The following is a 19,756-nucleotide window of genomic DNA, read 5'->3' as shown; positions in this document are numbered from 1 at the left end:
AAAAGTGATGATTAATGGCACTGATAATGGGTCCTCTATGTATCACAAGTTAATGTTAACGGCAAAGGGAAGACAATGTAGGAAATAATGTTTTTTTGGTTTGTTTTTTAAGAAATTCTAATCCCTGAAGCAAATCAAGAATTCTTAACACTTGAGTGCTCTGAAGAGTTCTATTTGGACCAGATGTTCTATAAGTTTTGTTCAAGTTAAAAACAATGTAATTTTATGAATCATAAAGTATATTTAGTACAGTGAAATTCCAAATAGTAAATGGATAAGAGATTTGTATGAAGGAGATATCAGAAAACCCAGAGTAGTCATTGAGAGTAATTGGAGAGACAAAGAGAATATTTTTCATTTCCAGGATTAGAAGTGTGCGTATGTGTGTGTTGTGGCTGCGGGGGAAGGATGGAGGATAGAGAAAAGTCGCCCACTGAGCAAATTTTTCAAAAACGGATGCCTTTTCAAACGTTGAGCCTCTGATAAAAACACTTTAAAGGAATTGTCCGATATGCTTTTAAAACGTAAAAGGAAACCGGTGAGAGATATAGAAAAGGGAGTCGATTTGAGTAGCCCATCTTAGTGTTTCCATCTTTAACCAACGGTAAAGATGGAGCTAGTACTTCCATCCCCACTTGCTCTTTCAAGCCTCCAAACGGTAGATCTGACTGTTGGTAGCAGATTTCTTACCAACTTTTTAATACATCTCTCAACCTGTGTTCTTTTGCATCTAGGTATTGTATTTCCTACAGGTGCAGACTAATCATCAGCTGAGTGAGGTGAGAATCGTTATTCCTCCACTTGGAACTTCAAGCGTCGGGAAGCAAAAGCCGTATGTTTCAATCTGATGTCTACTTGCTTCAGAAGCACAGTTTTCACTAAGCAGTGGTCTTGGTTAATGGGATAAAGTTTCTTCTGGTTTTTGGTTTTGAGAGGATGGAGGGGTCTGTTAATAAAAGATGGCATAGTAAAAAAAGAAAAAAGCTATGAAATAGTTTTTTTCTTTGCCCATCTAAGTCGACGGTAGCCAAGTTGGGACCTGCTTTGGAGGGAAAAGTGGAGGAGGTCTTTGGGCAGTCCTGCGGTCCAGGGGACACCCTCCCGAGGTCCAGGGCAGTGGGTGTGGAGGGCTGGGTGCTAGTCCACCCACACCGCCCTGAGACGGCAACAGGGACTTCGAGGAGGAACGTACAATAGAAACCAAGCAAGCCACTCTGCTCAGCAACAGGCCGAGGCCCAGAGCGCAAAGGGCGGAGGGCCCCAGGCGCGCGGCGGCGCGTAGGAGGCCACTGCGGCGGCGCCCCCTCCCCGCCGTCCCTGCGCCCCGCCGCTCGCCGCCTGCAGCCGGGCGCCGCCGCGCTCGGCTCTTTCCGCCGCCGCCGCTGCCACGCGCTGCCCCGTGCGCTCCGGCACCTTCGGCAATTTCCGTCGGGCTCTAGCCGCCATTTTCTCTCCGCTTGTGTGTCTCGCCGGCTGCGTGGCTCGGTTCTTGTGAGCGAAGCTTTGTTCGGTTCGGCAATGGACGGGTAGGTAACGGGTTTGGCGAGGTGGTGTGTGAGAGGGGAGTGGGGCCCGCCTGTGGCCCCGTCTGGGGTCGGGCAGAAACCCTCTGGCGGCCCCTCCCAGGGCTGGGCTGCCGTTACCCAACCCCCGTCCCATCGCACACACCCCTCCCTGGGCTTCCCCCAGCGGGCTCTGGTCGAGAAAACGGGAAGAAAGCGGACTCGTAGGCTTGGCCGGCATTGGGGCGACGATCCCGGAGAAGCAGCGGGTCTTGGAGGGGCGGCGAGGGATGCGGTGGGGGCCCCAAAATGTCTCGCCCGGCCCTCCCCCCCTCTAGGAGCCATTTCGATCCGTAACCGGGGACCCGGACCCCGGACGAGCGGTTCCGGTGGAAGCGAGTGTAGCGGCCGGAGAGCGAGGCCTACGTTGGGGGGAGGGGGGCGGCTCCCCGCTGAGAGAACAGAGGCCCCCCCCCGCCCCCCCCGGAGCCCCTCCCTAGAAGTCCCAGGCCTTCTTGGCCCCGCCTGGCCCGCCCTGGCTGGGGGAGATGCCGGTGGCGGGAGCTCCGGGGAAAGCTAAGTGGGAGCCGCGGGGGAAGGGGGGCGGGGAGGCGTGCGGCGGCGGGAGGAAGGGGGAGGGCAGATGTCACACTCCTTTGTTTTCACTGGAGTCTGCTAGTGGGGGCGGGAGGCTGAAAAATGCCTTTCTGTGCGGCCTAAGAACGTTGAAGGCTTGGCAGAAGGGCCCAGAAATTAAATCATCTCAAAAACGAAGTGTTTGTGGTGGACATCAGTCACATGGGCAAAGGCTAAGAGCTGTGGCAGAAAGAAGAGCAGATAGTCAACACAGGGCCATCTTTTCAGCTACTTTGACCAGTTTCTGGAAAAACAAAAACAACTCTTAAAAAGCCAGAACCATCTGCATCTTTGAGGCTGGCGATAGAATGCTAAGTGAGGTGAGGCAAAGGCTTTGGGAAACGATACGGGACCAGGGTTTCCCTGTACTTAACGCTCCACACCTGAAAAGACTAATAATTTAACTCATTGTTAAAGGAGGCACCCTTTAGGGCGAAATATAGCCATATTCAGCCCGTTTGGGAGCATAGGAAAACAGTATTTTTTATTGGAATCAGTGCCTGTATTTGAAGGGTCAGAAGTAAAATACGAGGTTTTTTTAAGCATCTGGATTTCGATGTTTTTTAAGGATACCAAGTGCAGATCTAGTAAAAGTTAACAGACTAACGAAATTTGACTCATCCTAGAGGTTCTCTAAAGATTATTTTCTAGATGAAACAAATCCAGATTTCACTGTTTTCCCCAGATCAGCATGGAAATAGATGGCAAAATTTTTGTATTGAATTTCATGTTTCTTCATCCAATTAAGATTACTAAAGAGTTGAATTAAGTTTTAAATTATTAACCTAAGTGTAGCGGGACATTATGTAGGCTTTGGGGTTTTGTTCTTTTTGCTATTTGAAATTTAAAAAACAAACAAAAAACAAAAAACACCGAAACTGTGAGTTTCCTCACATGTTTGAAAGTCATTTCTAGAAAGCCAAGTTGATAATGTTCCACTGACCATCTTTGTGTGTGTTTTCCATCTGCATTTTGAGTGGAAGATTTATGAATGATGAACTACCCTAAAAAGTTTCAAACAGTGACCATTTGAATAACTAGAGGTTGAAGCTTTTTGTTTGTTTGTTTTACAGAATTGTCACTGATGTTGCAGTTGGCGTAAAGGTAGGAAAACAGTGTTTAAAACTAAAGAAAGCTGGGTTCCTCCATCTACTGAGTGTATTATCATTAAAGGAAACTTTCTGTTGACTTTTGAAAACTATAATATAGCTTACAAAAATTCCAGTGGAAAGTACTTGTTGAATTTTTAACATTGGTTTATATAAATAGTTTTAACCTAAATAGACAACCATAAATTTTTCTAGAAAAGCAGTCTCTGAGAATAACATTTTAAAGTATGAATGGTGTTCAAGGAATTGAAAAAGCTTTCAGACATGGCTTCTTGTAAATATAAAACGATAACCCAATTTTCTGAGGGGAACTTATGGTTCTAAATGGACAGATAAAGAGATTTGACCTAAATGATATAATTATAGTAATATGAGATTTTTTTCACTCTGCTTTTCTGTTATGAAGTCTGAGATATTTTCACTAGTAATAAGCTTCATTAGAAATCAGTTTACCCTGATTTTTAAAGAGAATAAGGAAACTTGTTCAGGCAGTTAGCTTCAAATTTGAGTCAGAAGTTATAGAGTTGGTTTGTGCGTCTATTAAAGTTAGTCCTTATAGTAGAGATTGTTTAGAATCTTTCGTCACTCACTTTGGCCGGAAAAACTATTCATACTTTAAACCTTAGATCTAGTGCTTAGGCCTTTCATTTCCTTGAATCCTTGTACATTTTAACATTGGGATGTATTACAAATTTCTGTTTGTAAACCTTTGCCCTGTTAGGGCACGATTCTTAAATCTTTAATTTTCCAAGCCTGGGGAAATGTCTTTCAGGCCTAGATCTCAAATACTTGTTGGATACAAGACATTTACCTCCTTCAAGTATGAGTGGTCACGAGAGGCAGTTTGCTCTTGAGAGTCCAGTTATTCTTGACCATTCTAAATAATTTTTGGAATTCTTAAAATTTCATCAATAACAATGTGATATTCTTTAGAACACTTGGAGATATTTTGTGTTTTCTTGCTTATTTTCTGTCCTCTCTTTCTAGTAAATTAAGCACTTATCCATGCTGTACTATTTTGCCTTACCTGTTAAGTTCATATAATGTAGATTGAGGGAGAAGTAATGAGCTTTTTGTGGGAAGGTGTATTTTTTTTTATTCAGCAATGGTATTTTCTAAGAGGGTCAGATGTAGTTAACCATCCAAGCATATCTTCTGGAAGTGAATTTTTAAAAAGAATATAAATGATGCAAGTCTGAGTTGTCAATTACTGGATAAGGAGAAAAGGAATTCACAAAACCTAGAACAAGCAGAAAGAAATGAAGATGCTTGGAAGAGGGTGTTCAGATGTGGTTTATTGGCAGTTTTCTACATTAGTAGTTTGAAGAGGGAATGTTGTTAGAGAATTATGTTAAAGTGGTTGCTAGCCTTTTTTTGTCTGTTGTTTAATATAAAAGTTTTGATAGCTGAAGTTGTATTTTTATAATCTGCTGCTGCTGCTAAGTCGCTTCAGTCGTGTCTGACTGTGTGCAACCCCGTAAATGGCAGCCCACCAGGCTCCCCCAGCCCTGGGATTCTCCAGGCAAGAACACTGGAGTGGGCTGCCATTTCCTTCTCCAATGCATGAAAGTGAAAAGTGAAAGTGAAGTCACTCAGTCGTGTCCGAGTGTTCGTGACCCCCATGGACTACAGCCTACCAGGCTCCTCTGTCCATGGGATTTTCCAGGCAAGAGTACTGGAGTGGGGTGCTTATAATTTGCTAGGATAAGGGTTAAGAATTTTTTCTTTGGTGTCAGATTTATGTGCCAAGTAATTAAGCTTTCATGAAATTTAAAAAAGTAATACATGTGTGTAGTTAAAAAAAATTCAAGTGAAAAATATTTCTCCCTGATTTCCAGTCCTTTTTCTTAGGTGTAGGTGATTATGTTAAAAATTTTTTGGTGCATTTTTTTTCCTGAAATTATTAGTTTACGTATTACCACACATATAAACATCCTTGTTTAGTTACACAAATGGATTCATGCCATGGGTACTGGCCCATATTGTGCCTTAAAAAGAAGCTTTATTGGGATATAATTTGAGATAAACCACCTATATTTAAGGTATACAGTGTTTTTACATATATACACCTATGAACCACTACTATTAGGATAATGAACCCCAGGAGTATCATTTTGCTCCTTTGTAATTCCTCCCTTCTGCCTTTCTTTCCCCAACCAACCACTGATCTGTTTTTTGTCACTGTAGATTAGTTTGCAGTTTTAAGAATTTTAAGCAAAGAGTCGTACAGTATGTATCCTCTTTTTCCCTGGATCATTCCACTCAGCATTATTGGAATTTCAGCCATGTTGTGTATCAGTAGTTCATTCCTTTTTATTGCTTAGTAGTACTACATTGTACAGACATAAAGCAGTTTGTTTATCCACACAGCTCTTGATGGACATTTGGATTGTTTCCAATTTGGGTCTATTATAAATAAAGTTTCTGTGCAGGTCTTTTTGTGAACAAATGCTTTCATTTCTCTTGGGGAAATACCTATAATTAGAATGGCTAGATGATATAGTTAGGCAAATGTTTAACTTTTTAACAAATTGCAATTTTCTAAAGTGGTTAAATTTTTACATTGCTACCAGTTTACTGCCGGTGGCATCCCCCATCTACATCCTCTCTAGTGCTTGTTACTGTTTTTTCTTAATTATAGACAGTCTCATGGATGTGAACTGGTAATCTCTTTGTGGTTTTATTTTTCATTTTTCTAGTGTCTTTGGTGTTGAACATCTCTTCATGGACTTTTTTGCAAGCTATATGTCATTGGTTAACTCTATTTAAATGTCTACTTTTCAAATTGATTTATTTCTTTAAGTTTTGAGAAGTCTACATTCTGGTTACAGGTTCTTTATCAGATATATGGTTTACAGTATTTTCTGCCTTTTTTGTTTTGATTCTCTCAATGGTGTTTTGAAAAATAGCATTTTTTAATTCTGATGAATTTAAGTTCACCAGGTGTTTGTTAGTGTGGCTCATGCTTTTGGTCATATCTAAGTCATCTTTAGGATCTTCCCTGGTGGCTCAGACGGTAAAGCGTCTGCCTACAATGCCTACCATGTGGGAGACCCGGGTTCAATCCCTGGGTCGGAAGATCTCCTGGAGAAGGAAATGGCAACCCAGTCCAGTATTCTTGCCTGGAAAATCCCATGGATTGTGGAACCTGGTAGGCTACAGTCCATGGGGTCGCAAAGAGTCGGACACGACTGAGTGACTTCACTCACTCACTCATCATCTTTAGGGCTTCTCTGGTGGCTCATTGAGGGCTTCTCAGTGGATCAGGGGTAAAGAAACCACCTGCAATGCAGAAGATACAGGTTTGATCCCTGGGTTAGGAAGATTCCCTGGAGAAGGAAATGGCAACCCACTCTAGTATTTTTCCTTGGTAAATACCATGGACAGAGGAGCCTGGTGGGTTGCAGTCCATGGAGTCACAAAAGAGTCTGAAGTGACTTAGTGACTAAGTAACAAAAACAGGTCATTGTGAAACCCAGGGTCACAAAGATTTCTCCTTTGTTTTCTGATCGATTTTTTAGTTTTTAGTTTTACATTTAAGTTCTTTTTAACTTTTTTTAATATGATGCAATGTATGAATCAAGATTTTTTGGATTTGGATATGGAAATTCACTTTTTTTAGCATGATTTGTTGAAAAGACTTTTTTTTCTATTGAATTGGCTGTGCATCTTGGTCAAAAACAATTATGTATCTACATATGATTCTTTGTACTGTATTCTTTTTCATTGACCCGTTGTTGTCTATTTAGTAGCCAAAAATGTACTATCTTAATTACTTTAGTTTTATATCACATCTTGAGATAAAGTAGAACTGTGTTTGTTTTCAAAGTTGTTTTGGCTCTTCTGGGTCTTTTACATTTTCCTATGAGTCAGTTTCTACAGAAAGGCCTGCTGGAATTTAATTGAAATTAACTTGAATCAATAGAGCAATTTGGGGAAAATTAACATCTTAATGTTGAGTTTTTCCACCCATGAACACAAATTATCTTAACATTTAATTCAATCTTTTACTTTTTGGAGCAGTTATATTTTCACTGTACAGATTTTTTGTTTTTTTACTCAGATTTATCCTTATTTTGGGGTTTTTTTGGTGCTATTCTAAGTAATATTTAAAACAAATGTCCATTTGTTATTAATATATAGAAATAAAGATTATTTTTGCCCATTGCTTTTGTATTTAGCACATTTGCCAGACATTTTTATTACAGTATACAGCTTTTTGTTAGATGCCATCAGATTTTCTGTGTACACTGTTTATCATATTTTCTATCTGAATGTCTTTTCTTTTTCTTACCTATGGCATTTAGTTGTTCAGTCACTAAGTATGAAAAAGCATCTAGTGCAATGTTTAAATAGGGAGAGCAAGCATTCTTTGTTCCTGAAATTAAATACCTTAAATGACGTTATTTTTTTCCTAAATGTTTGGTACAGTTCACCAGTGAAGCTGTATGGGTTTGCTGTTTTTGTGGGAAGATTTTAAACTACACATTCAATTTATTGAATAGCTGTAGGATTATTCAGATTATCCTTTTGAGTGAGCTTTGGCAATTTTGTTTTCATAGAATTAGTCTGTTTCATCAAAGTTGCTAAACTTTTCATCATAGTTGCTAAACTTATTTGTAGGGTTGTTTGTTGTATTACATTTTTATATTTTTAATAACTAGAATCTATAGTGATGTCATCTCTCTCATTCCTGATATTGATAATTAGTGTCTTTTCCCTTATCAGTCTGTCTAGAAATACATTGATTTTATTAATTTAGAAATACATTGATTTTATTAATTTAAATAATCAGCTTTTGGCTTCATTGAATTTTCTATGTTTTCCATTTCCCATTTTATTGATTTCTGCTGTTTGAATGTTCTGCTTTGTATTTAGTTTGCTTTTTTCCTATTTAATATTAAAGTTGATGTAGTTGACATGGTATCTTTTCTAATACAGAGGATTAATGTTATGTATTTTCATACAAATATTGCTTTCATGGCATCCCTCAAGTTTTGACATGTAAGCTTCTTTTCATTCAGTTCAGAGTACATCGACCATGTTTATTTCTTTGACCCATGGGTTATTGAGAGGTATGTTATTTAATTTCCAGGTATTTGGAATTTTCCATATACTTTTTGTTTGTTTCTAATTTTAATTCATTGTGCCTGGAGAACATATTTTGGAAGACTTGAATCTTTGTAATTTTTTCTTATTTTATGGTTTAGATATCATATATCCTGTTAGTTTTAAGTGCTTTATAGAGAGGTGTATTCTGTTATTGGGCGATGTGTTCTGTATATGTCAATTAGGTCATGCTTATTGGTAATGTTGTTCAAGTGATGTCTTTCTATTGCTGTCACTTACTGAAAAAATGACATTGAAATCTATATTGTGCGTTCGTTTGTTTTGCCTTGTGTTTCTATCATTTTCACTTTATATTTTTGAAATTACAATTAGTACATAAATGTTTAAGATTACTATGTCCTCTTGATATATTCACCTCTTTATTATTATACAGTGACCATTTTTATTCATGGTAATCTTCTTTGCTTTAAGGTATACTTTTTCTAATATTAATATACTCATCTTGGCTTTGTTTTGAGTAGAGTTCACATGGTATATCTTTTTCCATTGTGTTACTTTCAGGCTATTTGTATCCTTCAGTTTAAAGTGTAGTTCTTGTAGACTACAGGTGGTCAGAGTATTGGAGCTTCAGCTTCAGCATCAGTCCTTCCAATGAAAATTCAGGGTTCATTTTCTTTAGGATTGACTGGTTTGATCTCCTTGCTGTCCAGGGAACTCTGAACAGTTTTCTCCAGCACCACAGTTCAAAAATATCATTTTTTAAGCGCTCAGCCTTCTTCACAGTCCAACTCTCGCATCTGTACATGATTACTGGAAAAACCATAGCTTTGACTATATGAACCTTTGTTGACCAAGTGATGTCTCTGCTTTTTAATGTGCTGTCTAGTTTTGTCATAGCTTTTCTTCCAAGGAGCGAGTGTCTTTTAATTTCATGGCTGCAGTCTTTGTCTGCAGTTATTTTGGAGCCCAGGAAAATAAAATCTGGCACTTGTTTCCACTTTTTCCCCTTCTATTTGCTGTTAAGTGATGGGACCAGATGATATGATCTTAGTTTTTTTAATTTTGAGTTTCAGGCCAACTTTTTCACTCTTCATTTTCACCCTCATCAGGAGAAGGCAATGGCCCTCCACTCCAGTACTCTTGCCTGGAAAATCCCATGGATGGAGGAGCCTGGTAGGCTGCAGCCCATGGGGTCGCTAGAGTCGGACACAACTGAGCGACTTCACTTTCACTTTTCACTTTCATGCACTGGAGGAGGAAATGGCAACCCACTCCAGTGTTTTTGCCTGGAGAATCCCAGGGACGGCGGAGCCTGGTGGGCTGCCGTCTATGGGGTCGCACAGAGTCGGACACGACTGAAGTAACTTAGCAGCAGCAGCAGCAGTGGCTCTTTGCCATTAAAGTATTAGAATACTTCTCCCCTTTTGGCCTGTGTACTATTGTTATTATAACATTGTACTTCTACATGTTATAAATTCTATAGTGCATTCTTTAAGTAGCCATTTATCTTTTTAAAAGACTTAAACAACAAGAGAAATAACCTTCTACTTTACACAGTTAAGCACGTGCATTGAATACTCAGGGAGGATTCTCTGCTGACTTTCCAGAGTTCTCTTTGTGCAGCTGTCTGTTGAACTCTGCCAAACAAACTTGAGCTGCTTTGATCTTGAATTTTTGACTTTTAACTCTCAGGGAATTTCTGAAGTTCAACCTGGTTTCCTTATTGGAGCTGGGCCTTGACCTGGACTTTCTCAAGCCAGTAAGCTGGGACAATCATGGCTTATCCCATGGTGCATCGTTGTCTGGTGTCCAGTGGTCTTGAAAACCAGTGTTGTATATATTATGTGTGACTTTTTTGTTTTCCTAAGTAGGCCATATTGGTCCATTGTTACACCTTCTTGGCCAGAAGTAGAAGTTCACTTAAAAATTTTACTTAATATGGTCTCTGCAATTACAGTTTTGTCTTGTTACAACTACCTCACAGTGTAGTTGCTTTACACATCACAGTTGAGTTCCACATCGACTAATATTTTGATTTAATTATTTTTGCAGTTAACAAGTGAGAATATTAAAAGTAAAAGTAAAAATACTGTGTCAAATTAAATTACAGCTAAAGAGTTTATTAAAACCACAATGCCAAGAGGATTCTTACTCATTTGTTTTCTACAATTGTGTATGGGAGTGCTTGTTTTTCTGCACCCTTACCAATTCTGAGTTTTAATGAAAATTTAGAATATTAGCTAATTTTAGGGTAAAAAAAGCTTTGTAATTTATATTTTAAAATAGGTGAGATTTTAAAACTTTGGCTTTCTGTGAACTGCCTCTTTGAATATGGGATCTATTTTAATGATTATCTTGTTTGTCCAACTCTATATAAAAAGATAATTGATTCATATGCATTATAGGTACTTTTTCCTACAGTTTTATTACTTTTTTGATACAGTTTTGGGCATTTAGATGATGTTGCCCACCAGGCTCGCTGGTCCATGGGGTTCTCCAGGCAAGAATACTGGAGTGGGTAGTCATTCCCTTCTCTGGGGGATTCTCCTAACCCAGGAATCGAACCTGTGTCTCCTGCATTGCAGGCATATTCTTTACCATCTGAGCCACCAGGGAAGCCCATTTGAATTATTAAGTAGTATAATTCAGCTTTTTTTCCTGTTTGATACTTAAACATTTTAAAACATTTTAAACTTAAGTTTCTTTAGAATTGAGATGACAAACTTTGAATATTAAATGTGATTGTACATAAAAAGTATTTTCCATGAACTAAGTCCTTTATTAATGTTAACCAATTTATACTGCATATAGAATATCCAGTTTTTGTAGCTCTGGGGTATGTTGAAATCTCATTTTTCATTATCCCTATGAATGTTTTCATTAATTTTAGTTCAGTTAGTTCAGTACCTCAGTTGTGTTCAACTCTTTGTGACCCCCACGGACTGTAGCACATCAGGCCTCCCTGTCCATCACCAACTCCTGGAATTTACTCAAACTCATGTCCATTGAGTCGGTGATGCCATCCAACTATCTCATCCTCTGCCGACCCCTTCTCCTCCCACCTTCAATCTTTCCCAGCATCAGGGTCTTTTCAAATGAGTCAGCTCTTCTCATCAGGTGGCCAAAGTATTGGAGTTTCAGCTTCAGCATCAGTCCTTCCAATGAGTATTCAGGCCTCATTTCCTTTAGGATGGACTGGTTGAATCTCTTTGCAGTCCAAGGGACTCTCAAGAGCCTTCTCCAACACCACAGTTCAAAAGTATAAATTCTTCGGCACTTAGCCTTCTTTATAGACCCCTTTTTATTTGGTTAGGTCAGTGAGACTGTGAAACAGAAAGGAAATTGGTAGATTTTAATACAAAGTTTGTTGCATTCCTTAAAAAACATTTTTTTTTAATTCTTTGTAATTTGTTTTAGAGGTTTATTTCTATACTCTTAACCATTTTGCCTCTGAAATTCTTGCAGAATAATGGGCCCAAATAGTTAGCTTTTTTTGGGTTAAATTTCACTAAAATTTTGAAAGCACCAGTTGTAAACTGTTGAATGCAAAGACAGTTTAAGTTGTAATATGGGTACTTTATTCAGCATCATTGGCTTTCCTAGATAATTGCAATAAAATAGTACTAAACATAACCTTTTAATAGTAGTTGAATATAACTGATTGATGACCAGTATTTTAACCAAAAACTGTGTTAACTCGGGTTTTTAGGTTTTGAGTTTTCTTAAAATGTTACATAATTCTTGCTAGGGTATTTATATTAGAATTTCAAATTAAAGACATTTGTACTCTTGCCTGGAGAATCCCATGGACAGGGGAGCCTCGTAGGCTACAGTCCATGGGGTTGCTAAGAGTCGGACACGACTGAGGGACTTCGCTTTCACTTTTTACTTTTATGCATTGGCGAAGGAAATGGCAACCCACTCCAGTGTTCTTGCTTGGAGAATCTGAGGGACGGGGGAGCCTGGTGGGCTGCCTTCTATGGGGTCACACGGAGTCGGACACGACTGAAGTGACTTAGCAGCAGCAGCATAGTGTGTCTGCTAAATGACAGCACTATGTTAAAAACTGGTGATTCAAAGACACTAAGAATAGAATATGTGTGTCTTGAGAGCAGAGACCTTACTTATTTTGTTGATTTTCCATCATTGGTAGTACATATTACATAGTACATAGTATACTTAATGACTCTTGAAAGGTCTCTGGCTTCAATATGCTCATAACCTCATGAGCTACTTATCAGTAAAAAGGTCAATGCCAATTTTATTGCTTAACCTTCTTCCTTTTCCCTGGAGATCCAAAAGAGCTATATCTTCTAGGACCTCATCTAGTTAAAGACATAAATATACTAATTCAAGGTTTACGAAAATGCCCTAAGGCTACAGTAGGGAACATTAATTGGTAGAATCAGAGTAGATTTCATGAAACTAGTGGATTGTGACCAGTACATGTGAATGTTTGGGTGCAGAACTGAGCAATATATGTTGAGGGAAAGACATGTCTAAAGTTGTGTCAATAGGCTGGCACAGATTCATAACCATTGAACAATCAGCTGAATCGTTTGAATTTTACTGCAGAGTTTGTCTGTGGGAGGGAGAGAAAATATAGGATGTCAGATAGGTAGGCAGAAAGATTGTACTTCATGTGGTAGGCAGTATTCCATATACCTGTTCAGTTCAGTTCGGTTGCTCAGTCGTGTCTGGCTCTTTGCGACCCCATGGACTACAGCACGCCAGGCTTCCCTGTCCATCGCCAACTCCTGGAGTCTACTCAAACTCATGTCCATTGAGTCCGTGATGCTGTCCAACCATCTCATCCTCTGTTGTCCCCTTCTCCTCCTACCTTCAATCTTTCCCAGCATCAGGGTCTTTTCAAATGAGTCAGCTCTTCTCATCAGGTGGCCAAAGTATTGGAGTTACAGCTTCAGCATTAGTCCTTCCAATGAGTATTCAGGCCTCATTTCCTTTAGGATGGACTGGTTGAATCTCCTTGCAGTCCAAGAGACTCTCAAGAGGCTTCTCCAACACCACAGTTCAAAAGCATCAATTCTTCTCTGCTCATCTTTGTTTATAGTCCAACTCTCACATCCATACATGACTACTGGAAAACCATATACCTGTAAGCTTCCATATATGAAAGTAGCTCATTATTCTATTTTTAGAATGTCTCAACTGAGCTGCAAAGTCCTTAGCTTTGGTATTATATGGAGCACTATGATTTAGAATCATGAGCCTCTGTAGTTAACTGTTTAGATATCTTATTTGGTTCATTTGTGTTGCTAAATTGAAAGTTAAATAGGTTTCCTAATTTAGTTTTAGCTATTCATGAAGGACTAAGGTGGTTAGGTAATTTTTTTTACTTGAAAAGTAATAAAATATAATCAAAAATTTATGGAAGAAATGTGTTTTTGAGAAATGATTCTTGTTATAGCTATTGTGAATTTTGAACCTAGAAAAAAGACATAGTGGTATTATAAACTGTTATTTGTCACTCAGTCCAAACAATCATCAACAAACAACCCATTGCTAAAATTTAGGCTATCCACACTCTACTTTTCTCCTCCTGTTATTTTGAGAAAAATTCTGGGTATTTGTTTTCATTCGAAAGTACTTTATTGTGTCTCTTTTAAAGATAGAGTCAGTTCTCTCTCTCTGTCTACCCCCCTCCCTCTCTGATTTAAAGAAATACAACCACAGTGCACTCCCTCCAAAAGAAAAAAAAAAGCAGCAATTGCTTAATGTTCTTAAGTGCCAAATTTGTGTTAAGATTTCTATTTGTCTTGTAAAAGTTGTAGTACGTTTACTGTCTTTATTTTTAGTGGTATGGAAGGTTCAGGATCAAAGATCAACACATTCAGTAAATAAATTTCTTTGGATCTGCAAATTATCCTTTTATCCTTGTGAGGCTTTTATAATTACATTTTATTTTTGAAGAAAACTGGTTGTTGGTGGTACAGAGTTATCCATAGTCTGCATCTACTGATTGTATTCTGATGTTACAATTATTATGTTCTCCATATGTGTCAGTTGGTGGATGGATCTAGAGGCCATCACATTCTCTTGATTTTTAGTAATATTTTGTAAGTGGTGGAATGTTTTTCCGTTAAAAGATACATGATAGCTGATTTTTTTTTTGCATACGTCTGTGTGATACTTTTTTCAAGAACATTTGTTTAAATAACTTTGTTAAACCTGTTTATGCTCAGCATAGTCTTTTCGATAAGTATCTGTTCATCAGTATTCTTTTTTTTTTTGTTCATCAGTATTCTTAAAGGATATATGCAAAGATGTGTATCTTGAAAGTCCAAATAAAATTTTTATAATAAAGCAGAGTCGAACATGACTGAAACGACTTAGCAGAAGCAGCAGCAGCAGTATTAAAATATAATATAGGTTGGAGTTATTGACAATGAAAAAGAAATGTTTGTCAGTGTAGGTCTTGTCAAATTAAAAACACATGATTTAGAATTAACAGACGAGTTAACATTGAACAAGGTAACCTGAGTTTCAGTTTTACAACTTTTAAAATGGGTTTAACGGGACCTATTTCAAAAGTTGTCTTGATTGAACAATATGTAAAAGAATTAGCACAACATGGTACATAACTACTCAAATGATGGTGATGCTTTTTATTATAGTTCTTTAATCTGTAAGTGAGCGAGTAAGTGAAGTTGCTCAGTCGTGTCCGACTCTTTTTGATCCCATGGACTGTAGCCTACCAGGCTCCTCCTTCCATGGGAATTTCCAGGCAAGAATACTGGAGTGGTTGCCATTTCTTTCTCCAAAAGATCTTCCCGACCCAGGGATCGAACCGAGGTCTCCTGCATTGTAGGCAGACGCTTTACCGTCTGAGCCACCAGGGAAGTCCTGTAAATCTGTAAATCCTAAGAAGGAGCACTTTATTAGAAGTCAGCTTCAAAGTTTTCATTTATTTTCTTGGAGTTTTTATATATTGATTTATGGAACTTTTCCTTTTATTGATTCTTAGGAGTTTTTATGAATTGTGGGTACTAAAGCTTTGTTGTACAAGGTACAGATAAACTTCCTGTCTGTGGCTATTTTTTTTTTTAATTGATGGTTAGATTTGGAAATACTAACATTAAATTGTTTTAGCTTTAAGAAATTTGTATTAAATTGGTCTTTTATATAGTCTTCCAGATTTTATTTTGAACATTTTAAAATTTTGATTTTCACATTTAGGGCCTCAGTCTACTTGAAATTTAATTTTAGTGTGTTACAAAGGTTATATGATTTTTTTCCCCTTATGGCTAACAAATTTGCTGCAAACTTGATTGATTTCATGTTTTTCCTACTGATCTGCAGTATTAGTTGTCGTGTTGCCATATATGTGAGAAACTTCCCTGGGCTATCTCTTCTGTTTCATTGTTTGTGACTGTCCTATTGCTATCAATACATGTCTTAATTTAATGTAGCATCATGATAAGTCTTGGAATTTTGGTGAGTAAATTTCACAACTTTTCTTAAAAACTGTCCTTGGCATTTTTTTTTCATTTATTTATATGTACAAATATATATAAGATGGCTGGGTTCCATGAAGACTTTTGAATTTTGATTGTAGTTGCACTAAATTTATAAATTAATTGGAGAGCATATTTCTTCTCCATGATATTTTCTTTATTTGTAAAAGACATGCTCAATGCAGAAACTTGATGCTTTAGGCAAAAAGGAAAATAAGTCACTGGCAATTTTACCAAAGCTAATGCATTGTATTTCCCATCATTTGTCCTACATGTTGCAAGGATTTTAAACATCTTATGTGTAAGGCATGAGGAAAGAGAGAGCCTTTTTTTTGACAAATAGTTTGGTTTCTTCCAAAGTTATTTTTCAGATTTATTTCTTTTTAATTGGAGGAGAATTGCCTCTCAATATAGTATTGGCTTCTGCAATACAACAACATGAATCAGTCATAGGTATACATGTCCCCTCCCTCTTGATCCATGCTCCCACCTCTCATCAGAGTTTACTGATTTATTCAGTTATTCAGTACTTTGCTATTTTCAGAATTTTACAGCATTTTTTAATTCTCCTCTTTTTTATTTTTGCTAAAAGCACATATTCATATTTTATCCTTTATTTTTCTTGTCAGAGGCCTTATTTTACTGGTTTTTTCAAAGTACCACCTTCTGTAATTTTTTTCTTATTTCACTAATTTCTGTTTTTATCTCTTTCTACCCAGCTAGATTTGTTTTATTATTTTTTGTCACTTTACATGCTGAACATGTTTATTTTCTTATTTAAAAATGCATTTAAGATCAAGAAAAATCAGTTGATACGTTTGGCAGTAAGCTTTGATTTGTAGAGTTCTCTTTTTCCTGTTTTTTTTTGAGATTGCGATATAATTGATATATAACATTGTATTATTTTCAGGTATACAGCATGATTTGATGTATGTATAAATTGTGAAACAATTACCAGAATAAGTATAGTAAACATCCATTGCCACACATAGTTAAATTTTTTTCCTTGTGCTGAGAACTTTTAAGATTTACTTTAGGAAACTTTTGGAGAAGGCAATGGCACCCCTCTCCAGTACTCTTCTTGCCTGGAAAATCCCATGGACGGAGGAGCCTGGTAGGCTACAGTCCATGGGGTCGCTGAGAGTCGGACACGACTGAGCGACTTCACTTTCACTTTTCACTTTCATGCATTGGAGAAGGAAATGGCAACCCACTCCAGTGTTCTTGCCTGGAGAATCGCAGGGACGGGGGAGCCTGGTAGGCTACCGTCTATGGGGTCACACAGAGTCGGACACGACTGAAGTGACTTAGCGTAGCGTAGCGTAGCGTTAGGCAACTTTCAAATATTGTTAACTATATCAGCACGTGTTACATGGTCAGGGCTAATTTATGGGCTTCCTTGGTAGCTCCGCTGGTAAACAATCTGCCTGAAGTGTGGGAGATCTGGGTTCGTTCCCTCGGTTGGCAAGATCCCCCAGATGAGGGAGCGGCTACCCACTCCAGTATTCTGGCCTGGAAAATTTCATGGACAGAGGGGTCTGGCAGGCTACAGTCCATGGGGTCGCAAAGAGTTGGACACGACTGAGCGACTTCCACTTTCACTTTTCCACTTTATGTCAGAATTCCAAGTTCGTACCTTTTGGCCACCATCTTTACTGCCTTCCCCCATCTCCTACTGCCCCAGACTGTGCTTCCGGAATTCAGTGTTTTGCGTTTTTGTTTTTTAAGAGTTTACAGGTAAATGAGATCATACAGTGTTTGTCTCTCTCTCTCTCTCTGACTTATTTCACTTAGCCCTATGACCTCATTTGCATGTTGTTGCAAATGGTAAATTCTTCTGTTTATGGCTGTTATGAATGTGTAGATTAACCACATTTTCTTCATCCATTGATAGAGACCTAAGTTGTTTCCCGGTCTTGACAGGGAAATAGTGCCACAGTGAACATGGGGGTGCAAATGTCTAGATAGTGATTTTATTTCCTTTAGATAAATATCCAGAAATGGCATTACTGGAGCATGCAGTTTTACTTTGTAAAATTTTTTGAGAAACTTGCATAGTGTTTTCCTTAGTGGGTGCATCAGTTTACAGTTCCATCGTCATTGCGCAGGTGTTCCCATTTCTCCAAATCCCTGCCAGTGCTTGCTATTTCTTTTTGATAGCATCCATCCACCTAACAGGTGTGAGGTGATACTTCATTGTGATTTTGATTGGCATTTCACTGATTCATGATTGAGTACCTTTTCGTGTACTTATTGGTCATTTGTATGTCAATTTATGTCCTCTGCCCATTCTCTAATCTTGAATGTTTATTTTTTCTGAGTTCTATGAGTTTCTTATATATTTTTGATATTGACATTTCATGTATGATATGCAGATTTTTCCTTCCATCCATCTTGTTGATGGTTTTCTTCACCCTACAGAAGCTAAAGTTTGACATAGTCCTAATTACTTTTGCTTTTGTTGCCTTTGCTTTTGGTGTCAAATCCAAAAAGTCACTGCTAAGATTGATTTCAAGGAGCTTACTACTTATGTTTTCTTCTGGGAGTTTTATAGTTTCAGCCCTTATGTTCAAATTTTTAATATATTTTGAGTTAACTTTTATGTGTGATGAAAGATGGTGGTCCAGTTTCTTTCTTCTGCATGAGACTGTCCAGGTTTCTCAGCATCATTTTGAAGAGACTGTTTTTCTCCACTGTGTATGTTGGCTCCTTCTGTGTAAACGGATTGACCATGGATTATTTCTGAACTCAGTACAATTAATCTATAATAGTCTGCTTTTATGCCGATATTGTACTGTTTTGAGTTACTCTTTATATTACAGTTTAAGACCAAGAGGTGTGCTGCCTCCACTTTCGTTCTTTCTCAAGATTGCTTTGGTTCTTAAGGATTTTTTGTTGTTTCGTATAGACTTTAGGATTTTTTTTTTTTCTATTTTATGAAAAATGTCATTGGAATTTTGATGATTGCATTGAATCTGTAGATTGCTCTGAGTTGTATGGGCATTTTAACAGTATACTTCCAATCCATGAGCATCCGTGAGCATAAATAGAAAGAATATCTTTCCATTTGCATCTTCTTCAATTTCTTCCATCAGTGTCTTTTACCTTTTTCACTTTTTTAAGTTTTGTGAAAGCTTCAAAATGTAAAAAGTTGGGGTGAATGGTATAATAGTACACTTCTTTGCCTTCCTTTGGAAGAATATTAAAGCAAATCTTAGCGATAATTTTATATCATTCCTAAATATTTCAATGTGTATCTCTAACAGATACAGTCTCTTGAAGATATTTTTATACATAATAAAATTTTAAAGAATTTTTTTGTTGTTGTTTAAGTGTAGTTGACATACTGTATTATGATTTAGGAGTATAACATAATGATTCAACATTTATACATATTACAAATTGGTCACTGTAAATCTAGTAGCCATTTGTGACCATATAAAATTATTACAATATTATTACATTCCCCATGCTGTGCATTACATCCCAGTAACTTACTTATAACTGAAAGTTTGTATCACTTAATTACTTTCACTTACTTTGCCCATCCCACCCCACCACTAAAATAATTTTTTTAAGTTACTTCTTTTTTGTTACGCTGGGTTTTCGTTGCTTTCTCTAGTTGCGGTGCGCGGGCTTCTCATTGTGGTGGCCTCTTGTTGTGGAGCAGGGACTCTATAATGGGCTCAGTTGTTCTGGCGCATAAACTCAGTTCCTCTTCTGCATGTGGAATCTTCCCGGACCAGGGATCAAACCCGTGTGCCCTACATTAGCAGGTGGAGTCTTATCCACTGTTACAACTAGGGAAGTCCCTAAAATAATTTCCCAATGCCATGTAATCTCCAACAGTAGTAATCAGAATTTCCTGATCACTTTAAAGAAATCTTGTGTATTTTCTTTTTAAATCAGGGATCAAGGAAAGTCAGCTTACTGATTTCGTACTTTACGGTCTGTATCCCTGCTG

At 37.8% G+C, this 19,756-nt stretch overlaps 1 protein-coding gene across 7 annotated transcripts in view; it reads left to right on the top strand.

Moving 5' to 3' along the window:
• Positions 1-713: 713 nt before the first annotated feature.
• The window catches only part of PTBP2 (polypyrimidine tract binding protein 2), an 86,076-nt gene continuing 67,033 nt past the window's right edge, over positions 714-19,756 (top strand). For 2 of the 7 annotated variants that reach the window (XM_055585023.1, XM_055585022.1), the window contains exons 1-2: positions 864-1,526; positions 3,212-3,242. In XM_055585023.1, the coding sequence (XP_055440998.1) occupies positions 1,519-1,526; positions 3,212-3,242 (39 nt within the window). In that variant the 5' untranslated portion in view covers positions 864-1,518. Of the gene's footprint in view, positions 780-811; positions 833-861; positions 1,527-2,205; positions 2,459-3,211; positions 3,243-19,756 lie in introns of those variants that run through there. The other 5 variants (XM_055585025.1, XM_055585026.1, XM_055585019.1 and 2 more) reach the window with 5 other exon arrangements.

The sequence above is a fragment of the Bubalus kerabau genome, chromosome 6 (genome assembly GCF_029407905.1).
Source record: "Bubalus kerabau isolate K-KA32 ecotype Philippines breed swamp buffalo chromosome 6, PCC_UOA_SB_1v2, whole genome shotgun sequence".
NCBI classification, from domain to species: Eukaryota; Metazoa; Chordata; class Mammalia; order Artiodactyla; family Bovidae; genus Bubalus; species Bubalus kerabau.
This window is presented reverse-complemented; position numbering and strand designations above follow the sequence as displayed.